Source organism: Accipiter gentilis, chromosome 8 (genome assembly GCF_929443795.1).
Source record: "Accipiter gentilis chromosome 8, bAccGen1.1, whole genome shotgun sequence".
NCBI lineage: Eukaryota > Metazoa > Chordata > Aves > Accipitriformes > Accipitridae > Astur > Astur gentilis.
This window is the reverse complement of record NC_064887.1, coordinates 28324684-28334317: the sequence shown is the minus strand read 5'-3', so window position 1 is coordinate 28334317 and position 9634 is coordinate 28324684. Positions and strand designations below refer to the sequence as shown.

Genomic DNA, 9634 nt, shown 5'->3' with positions numbered 1-9634 from the left:
AGCCATTTTGGCAACACTGGAGAGATGTGTGGTGAAAAAAGACACTAACCAAGGTGAAACATGCAGGCACCAGTTCTCTATTAAAAGGAAAGTTGTCAGGCAAGCAATTTAGTTTTCCACAGCAAGCAACTTGGGAAGGGCATTTCTTCAGGAAACAACTCAATCACCATCACTGAGGCTGCGTAGATCTTGCCTCTCCCCCTTGCCTATGCCTTTAGGTTGCTGCCTGCCTTGCTTATGCCTTTACAGCTAGTGCTTCCCATGACAGTCGAAGCTGCTGTTGCTAAGGATAATAATTTTCACTGGTTCCTTCCATAGGAATGTGTATTCTGACATAATCTTAAGCAAGAATCACTAGGGGGATTTAGTCAAAGAAAGCTACTGGTAGTTTTATTTTGCAGTGGAAATCAATAAAGCATATTTATTGGCAGCTTATATTCTAAATGAAGTGTCTGATTTGGCTCATCACAAAATAACAGAAATCCAACACTGATTTGAGAATGATTAAACCCTACAAAAATACCTCAGCTGTCCTAAAACTAACTAAACTATAATCCCAGATACTTTCTGAATAATATTTAAAATAAAATGTTTCACTTACGAGCCTTGAGATCTTAAATTAACTTAACTAGGAAAGCACAGCCCAGTGATTGCGTAGCTTCATTGAAGGTACAGAGTTTATGGCAATATGAGTGAAAAGAGAATATTTTCCAAACATTACCATGAGTAGACAAATTGTATTAAAAACATTCACTCTGTAGAGTAATACAAAATAAAATATCATCATCTGATCAGCCCAAGTAATGCTGATTTATATCTTTGAATTAACAACATTTCTCTGTACAGTTGCAGTAAGACTGCAATTTTACAAACTGATATTCAGTTGAACATATTTATAACACAAATTATACACTATGTACAAACCTAGTTCTCCAAGGAACACTTTGTTCAGCATGCTTCAACACAGAAGTGATTTACCAGTTTCTAGGACAGGATGCTAGCATTCCCTTTAAATTAAATACTGACACACTTATCAAAACATGAAAAAAATCCATTTGCTATCACATAGCAGTGTTCTTAAGTCATTTGTTTGTTACCATATGTTATAGAATAGTGGAACCAGTCACAACAATAAATAACGTTGCTTATTATGAACTTAGACTTATATTCATGCTATCACACTTTCAGCCTGAGTGCTTTTACAAGGCTGTAGGATCCATTTATCTTTGCTTTTCTTGACAAGTAGATCAAAATTGCAACTACAGGTACTGCTATTGCTGTTACACAGGAGAATGCAATTATCAGTGGTATCATTTGATCCGTTTTTTCCAATCTTCCTGAAAATGGAGACAAAAGGAGGAAAAAATTGTGTAAAACCTGATTGAAACAGATATATATATATATATTACTGTAAAAGCAGTGTTATTAATGACCTTCATTTGGAACACTAGTTCTGTTTTCGTGCACAAAGCACATTTCAAAATGTTTTCCTTCTGCTTTTTTCTTTCATAACTCCATATTACACACTTGAATTCCTAGCCACTATCTTGGTCTTGAATTTGCTGTGCAAGTTCAGACCCATCTGATATCATCTACAATGAAGGATACAGTGGGGCTTATGAAGAATACAAGAAGAATATAATATATTTTACCCAGGAAACATCTGGGGACATTTCTACTGCCCGGAAACAACGCTTCAGGAGAAGACCCATGTTTAAAAAGTCCAAATTTTAGACCTTTTTGAGAAACAGAACTTTCTCTGGATTAGTCTCAGCATTCATGCATGTGGACAGAAGTGCAGCCAGGATCCACCTTTTTCTGGCCCTATCCTTACAGCTACTGCACCAACTTGGGTAAGAGAGATAATAACATCTACACTGTAAGGAGGTTTGTCCTGGTTTCAGCTGGGATGGAGTTAATTTTCTTTCTAGTAGCTGGTATAGTGTTCTGGTTTGGGTTCAGTATGAGAAGAATGTTGATAACACACTGATGTTTTCAGTTGTTGCTAATTAGTGTTTATACCAAGTCAAGGATTTTCCCGCTTCTCAAGCCCAGCCAGCAAGAAGGCTGGAGGGGCACAAGAAGCTGGGAGGGGACACAGCCGGGACAGCTGACCCCAACTGGCTAAAGGAATGTTCCATACCATGTGATGTCATGCCCAGTATATAAACTGGGGGGAGTTGGTCTGCGGGGATCGCTGCTTGGGAAATAACTGAGCATTGGTCAGTGAATGGTGAGGAATTGCATTGTGCATCACTTGTTTTGTGTATTCCAATTCTTTTATTACTATTGTCATTTTATTATTGTTATTATTATCATTATTATTTTCTTGCTTTCTGTTCTATTAAACTGTTCTTATCTCTACCCACGAGTTTTACCTTTTTACTTCTGATTCTCTCCCCCACCCCACTGGGTGGGGGGGGGGGAGTGAGTGAGCAGCTGTGTGGTGCTTAGTTGCTGGCTGGGGTTAAACCACAACAAGGTTAAATACAGCTTATTCTTATCAGCTGTTCTATTATTTTGTTTGATTTGGGGATTTTTTTAGGTTAACTGCAGTATTGTTGCACAAGGATCAGCCATGAGCTAGTTGTGCTCACCTTGACACAAAATTCATTAGAAAGTATGAACAAAGTAAGTTCAAGGCAATAGATCTACCTACCTACAACAGATATCTCGATCACTTTGACATTGTTTCCAGCCTCATTGAAAACATCAAGCAAATATCTGCCCGCATCATTTTTGGTGACATTGTAGAGTATAAAGGTTCCATTCACTGATGACAGAATAATTTCTTTCTCCTGATGCACTTTTTTCAGGACCATCTGTGATGGTGGGTTACTGTATGTGCTACATGTAATAGTGACATTTTCTCCTTCTTTGACATTTTCTGATGGATATACTAACACAGTAATATTTTGGGGAGGAACTGAAAAGAAAAGAAATGCAAGGTAGGATTTAGTAACAAACAAAAGTAAAAAGCTCATGAGGTATCAACAGCTTGTACACACAAAGTACTAATCCAGTTAATGGATTCACTAGAATATTCAAGTATGTAGCTTCAGACACTGCTCTGTCACTAGCTATCCTTCACACACTGCTGTCAACAGCAGCTGACAGAAAGAACATTTTATCAATTGATGGAGTATGTTGCATGTCTTTTACATTATATGGAGTCTTTTCTTCTTTTCTTATTTTAAATTCACTGTTTATTCATTTGAGTTCATGAAAGGACACAGACCAACAGACCCAGAGGTTGATGTCCTCTTTCAACAGAAGAGAAATAGGGAAGGCAAAGGAAGGAGTCCTAGAACAGTATTTTTTCACTAGGTTCCACAATTTTATATCCTGTTTTCAAAGGTGGAAGTGGAACTATGAAAAATTTTGAAGCACCAATTGTTTTGTGCATCTGCTGTTTTGGACAGTTTTCATTAGGACTAAGATCCTACCCCTTATGACAAGAACCTGTGCAACTCATCTCAGTTTTTTTAAAGACAATTCATTCTTAATGGAACTGAAGTGGAGATGTCATTCTGTCTGTCTAAAACGAATCCTAGTATTAACTCTGTACAGTAGCTATTTTAACTAACCTTTGACATAAAATACTATGTGCTGAGACTGCTCTCCCCATTTATTAATGATATGCATTCATATGTTCCTGCATCCGTTAGCTGAGCCCTGTCTTTCGTATATTTACTACCTACTGCTTCAAGAGTAGTGATCCCATCACCTATTTTCTTTCATGGAGTAGTCTGAACAGATGTAACATCTGCAGATGTGCAAGAGATGGTAACACTTTCTCCTTGTATCATTGCATTTGAAGGGAAAACTGCAAGTGTAATTTTTGGTGCAGCTACAAAAATAGTAAAGAATAAGAAAGAGGGATGGATTAGTGGCAGAAGTGATCCCTAAGCAGTACACTGTTGCCATGCAATAAACAGCAGCAGTGGGGCTAAAGCAGAGAAGTCTGCTTACTACTGAAAATGAAACTTGCTATCATTTCATGTAGGTTGAGGAACCAGCATTTGGTATAGCTTTAATGCAGCTTGCAAGAACAGGATGGACTCAAAACTTAAAGGAGAGCCAAGGGGCTGTAATACAGTCCCTCCACAGAGATTTGAGCACGTACTTTTTCTTTGAATCTTTTGTATGCAGGTATCTGGATCCTCCACTGAGACTTATTTGGAAGAAAATATGGGCACTGCATAGCTTCTTTGCCTCATGCATACATTTACCAAATAGAAGGAGTAATAGAAGCTCAGCTGACCTGAGGACTTTGCATATGCAAGACAGAGTTCACCCTTCATTGTCTGAAGCTTCCTAAATGACCTAATGACATTAGGACCACCTTTTAACTCCATTGACATCAAAGACAGAATCCCCCCATCCTTCACAGATGAGATCTGGACCTACAATACATAAAACAAAAAAACTTGTGTTCCATCTTGTTCTACTAACCTTGAACAAGTAATTTGACAGCTTTTTCTTCTCTGCCAAATTGGTTATAAGCTTCACATTCATAAAGCCCCATATCTTGACTTTTTACATTCTGTATAGGTAAAGTGGCATCTTTAAACATTTTCTCCAGCTCCCCAGTGGCCGTCTTTTTCTTCCAAGAGATCACTGGAGCTGGATTACCAGAACTAGTACACTTCATCATCACAGTTTCTCCTTCTTTAACAGCAGTAGCAGGGATAACAGAGATCATTGTATTCTTTGGTCCATCTGAAAGGAAGAATCCTGTAGTTAATCATCACTGGATTTTTTAGAGATGGATCCAACAAGTCCTACTGAATGCCAGGCTGTCAGCCTCCCAAAGTTAATTTCTTTTTCATTCTCAGAATAAGTAAAGCACACAGTATGGGAGCTTCCATACAAACTCTTTATATCCTAAACATACTAACCAAGTACTTCTAAACAAGAATGTTAAGGTAGATCAGTTTCTCATTCATTCAGATCCTGACTTAAGACTGTCATTACATTAAAGATTTCATGTCTTTCTTTTGCTCATCCACACTGCTCCTTTCCTTGGGGAATAGCAGAGGACTATGCTGATTTTTTTGTACTCACAGGGTTTTGTTTAGTTTAATGGTTACATTTATCACTGAAGTCAAGTGGACAATTAACCAATTATTTTTAAATTATTGGGAAAACATTACACATACTCACATTCCACATTAAGTGTTATTTCACTTTTACTTTTCCCAAACTTGTTTTCTGCTATACATTCGTAGTCTCCTCCATTTAGGAATGTCACAGATGGAAGAAGGAGAATTCTTCCCTCACTGTAAGACCCCATGTCTGCACTGTCAGATTTTCTCCTTAAAATAATCTTGGGAGGAGGGTTACCCTCAGCAGAACATTGTATGGAAACATTTTCTCCTTCTCGAACTGTTATAGAAGGCTCAATAGAGAGTTCTGTAATGTTTGGAGAACCTGCATGACAAAAGAAAAGGCTGTTATACTAATTAAAAGGTACTAAAGATGGAGAGGGTTTTAAGAAAGCAGGAATTGCTAGCCCAAGGATCTGTTCATTTTGGTTTTGGTCCCAGGCTCCATCTGAGACTTTGGCTCTATTGAAACCGTAGTAGTAGTAGTATCATCATCATCATCAGTAGTAGTAGTAATAATAATAGTGTCCCAAACAGTTTTACTATTAAACGACTACTAAGTGACTAAAACTAGTAGTTCAAAGAAGGAGACATGACATCACTGTGAAATTGCTATGTATATTAGCATTTCAAGGAAATAAGTGCCCCCCACACCACCACTTTCCCAGATTCTTTTATCACTTTGAGTGTTGCATTGCAGGAAATGTATAGAGTTACGCATGTACAACAGCAGTACAGAGAGAATTTGCTGAAAATTAAGCATAGAAATGAAAAGCACAGCCCATGAAGAACAGCAGTAAAATGAAAGCTAAATCCTGAATACATAATAAGGAAGGCCCCATAATTTTCTAATTTTCAGCATCCTTTAACCCAACAGGCAGCTGCCAGTTGGGTACTGGATAATACAAGTTAAATTCAAGCAGACTTGTACCTTGTATGACAATGTCCACAGTTGCTTTCTCTGTTTTATTAGTTACCAGATTAATTACTTCACAGATGTACAGTCCTGAATCAGTGAAACGGGTATGGGGAATAGAAAGGATGTTGTTTTCTATCAGATGCTGAATGCTTTCATCAGCCAAATGTTTTCTCCAAACTATTTGTGTTGGTGGATTACTCTCAGTCACACAAGTGAGTTTTAGAGGGTCTCCTTCCATTGGCGAGTTGCCTGGAGATGCAGTAATGATAGTATTTTTTGGGCCAACTGGAAGAGAACAAAAGAAAGATAAGGTCAGTAAGTTAATAAAAAATGACATGCACATCTTTAACACTAGCTTCTCTAGAGGTACATTTCACACAATATCAAGAAAAAAAAGAATAATGTGTATTCCAGTAACACAGTGGAACAATTTTTCCACACATGATGAGACATTTAGCTTGCAGCTTTGAAAGATAAACTAGACAAAATGTGTACAAATTTATTTATTTTTTTTACTCTTACATTTGTCTCCCTATTGTTTAGGACTATAAACTTGGAACTGCTAAGCATACAATGGCAATTTTAAAAATAATTTTTTATCTGCATGCTGCCATTTTTCTTCTGGTCCTTACTTTTTGACTGAGCACCAGCACCCAAAGTAAGAGAGTGAGAGAAGAGTTACTGAAGGCCTTACTTCTGTCATGAACAACAGTAGGTATTTAATGACACAGTGACTGTTACTGAATACAACAGAATTCAACTGAATACAATAGATTATCTACATAAATAACACAGATAAGAAGTTCAGATTATAAATGATTTATAGCACATGCTTTATGACCCCATTCCATGAAACTTAACATTAAACAGTACTTGGTGTGAAAGCCTTAGAATAAAAATACTTACAGTTTGTATTCAGTTTCTGAGAAGTTACTCTTTCTTTAGGTTCAAAGTCCATATAAGCAATTGGTAACTTGGCCACACAGGTAATCTCTTTCCCAATATCTTCAGCCGTGGGATTAAAAGAATAAGTCACAGTTTTGGTCTCTGTATTTGTGCTGTCATCTTCATAAAAATTTTCCTCATGAAGAATATACCCCTCTTTCTTTAGGAGTACTTCCAGGTGATCAGAAGGATACACATCTGGAATTTTACAGATGACAGTGACTGGTTCTCCAGCAACTAAGGATGGCCTGATCTCAATGATAGGATCGCTGGGGAAAGCTAAAAGAATAAAATCCATTTCCTTAGTCTAGCACAGATGAACTCTAGGGTCAACGTAAGAGCAAGATCCAGACATCAAACATCTTGAGTTTAGAGGCATTCAGAACATGATGTTACATCAACTTTATTACAAGACATATCTTGATATGAAGACATACAGGTCTTTTATAAGCAGTTCATACACTAACAGGAATTATATTTGTACAATTGTTGAAATACGATCACAAATAATCTAATAAGATTCAGCAAGGCACCTAGGCAGTGATACAGCTGCCTAAATACGGGCATTCAGAGCAAGCCATACATTGGTGGCATCCTGTTTTCTGTGCTGGTAGGTTTAGACATCTGAATCATTCCCCTGCAAACTGCAAAGGCTTTGGTTTTTTTTTGTTTTTTTCCTGTTTTGTTTTGTGTCCCCCCCCCCCCCCCCCCCCAGCTCTATGGATGTTTTGGGGAGTCTACGTTTTGGCTTTCAAGTATTACCAAGAATAAGTACTAACTTCAGTGCAGAAAGCTAAGCAGAAAGGGGCTAAGAAAGAGTCCTGAACAGACAGATAAAGGAATCTTACAAGGAAATATATGTTGAGCTATAGCAGGCTCATTATCCTAGCATTATCAGTTAACTGCCAACCACGATATCCAAAAACAATTATTGATTTTTTTATGAATGTGTACTACTTCAAGAGAATTTTACATGTTTACTTACAGTAAAGTTCGACTTTGATACTCTTCTCTTTTTTCTCTTTCTCACCACAGAAGACAGTACACAGATAATCATGAGAATTCACAATGCTAACTGGATTCATAGTCAAGGTAGAGTATGTCCTATGGTTGTTGACTGTTCCTCCAAGGGGGTTGTCCATCTGGGTTCTCCAGGAAAAACTTGGTGATGCACAGCCAGTAGTATTGCATGTGAGTATGAGCGTTTCTCCAATCTGTGCAACAATTCTGTTAGCAGGTATAATCTCCATTTCAAATGCTTTAACTACAATAGGGAGAACATACATAAACTCAGCAGCATTCTCAACTTTTATTTTCCCATTTCTTCTCACGTTCTACTGTGACATGAGGTCATCATTTTGCAAGTTTACTTTACGGTTGTGTGGAGGTTAAACTAATAAAGCTCATACAGTGGTTTACATCTCCAAAATACCCCATAAACATTGCTACTTTTGTCAAGGATAATACAGACTCAGATGACTCTAACAGACGGTTCTCATGTATAAAATGGCATAAATCCAATGCTGTCAGTGAAAATAAGTGCAGAGGCACAATATAACTTTTTTTTTGTCAGGTGGATCTGGTTCTAAAACTTTGTAACATTTGAGGGGAGGGGCGGTAAGTAAGATAGCAAGGACAACTGCAGAATCACTTTCAAGAGGACATTTAGTACCAGACTTGACTGATACTGTCAGGGATGACAGTAAAAACCAAACGTGCCGTGATATACTGCAGTTGTCTCCTAGACTGTCTTTTAGCGAACTCAGTAAGAAAATGACTGTGTCACTGCAGAGCATAGAAAAGCTCAAAGTAAACGTCAAAAAACTTTCTGACATTTTGACAAAACTACTTAATTGACAGTTACATTCACCGAAATCTAAAAGCAACCGGAACAAAGAGAAATAAAGATCAAACAGTAAATTGTAGGTGAGTTTACACTTAGCAAAATTAAAAACAAATAAAGCAAACGCCCCCATGCCCCCAACTTACCGGCGGTCATAAACACGTACAAAATCAGCAGCGGAGCTTGGCTTGCTCTTCCCATCTGTCCTAACCTTTGTAATGGCTGCTACTAGGTAAAGGAAGTAAATTCAGAAGCCGTGCTTTCTGTTTTCTGTGAAGAAGCACAGTGAGGTCCTGCTGCTCTGCAAGTTTTCCAGAAGAGAGCCAGCGCGCCGTTTATAAAGGCTCTCCTCCAGGTGGAGCGGGAAATCCCTGGACGGGGAAACCCGGGGCGGGAGGGGACCCGCCGGGCCGTGGCCCGGGCTGGGCGCCCTCTGCTGCCTCCCTCCGCGCAGAGCTCAAAGCCCGGGGCAGCGGTAACCGCCGAGGCTTGCGATGCTGGGCCTGCGAGACTCAAAACGAGCAAGTCGAGGCTCCTTGAGCCTACGGGTGACTGAATGGCGCTGTATCTCCGAGGGAGAAGTTCTTCGAGCTTGCTTTCAGCGCAAATATATTTGCAGGGCTGAGTCTTGGGCATACTTCTAACAATCCTCGGTTCTGTAAATAACTTTCCCTCGGAAAACCGCGCTACCGGTTCAAGACGTGTTCTTACTCACGTTCCTAAGTAATTTGGGCCCCTAAAAATGAAGAAACAAGTCAGATAACGGAAGTCTGGAGATCCGACTTGATCAGCTTGAATCAGGCTCATCCTGTTCTTCAG

At 38.7% G+C, this 9634-nt stretch overlaps 1 protein-coding gene across 3 annotated transcripts; it reads right to left on the bottom strand.

The window, feature by feature from the left end:
- Nucleotides 1-647: 647 nt before the first annotated feature.
- Nucleotides 648-9163, bottom strand: VCAM1 (vascular cell adhesion molecule 1). Of its 3 annotated transcripts, none has more exons than XM_049808969.1 (8): nucleotides 8962-9162; nucleotides 7958-8236; nucleotides 6934-7170; nucleotides 6040-6312; nucleotides 5167-5433; nucleotides 4456-4722; nucleotides 2660-2926; nucleotides 648-1337 (listed from the first exon to the last, which is right to left on the bottom strand). In XM_049808969.1, the coding sequence occupies exons 1-8, from the start codon at nucleotides 9014-9016 to the stop codon at nucleotides 1177-1179; spliced, it is 1806 nt and encodes a 601-aa protein (XP_049664926.1). In that variant the 5' UTR covers nucleotides 9017-9162; the 3' UTR covers nucleotides 648-1176. The 3 variants fall into 3 exon arrangements, with proteins under 3 accessions (XP_049664926.1, XP_049664924.1, XP_049664927.1); XM_049808967.1 differs by having other exon boundaries at nucleotides 6934-7251; nucleotides 8962-9161; XM_049808970.1 differs by lacking the exon at nucleotides 2660-2926 and having other exon boundaries at nucleotides 6934-7251; nucleotides 8962-9163.
- Nucleotides 9164-9634: the final 471 nt, after the last annotated feature.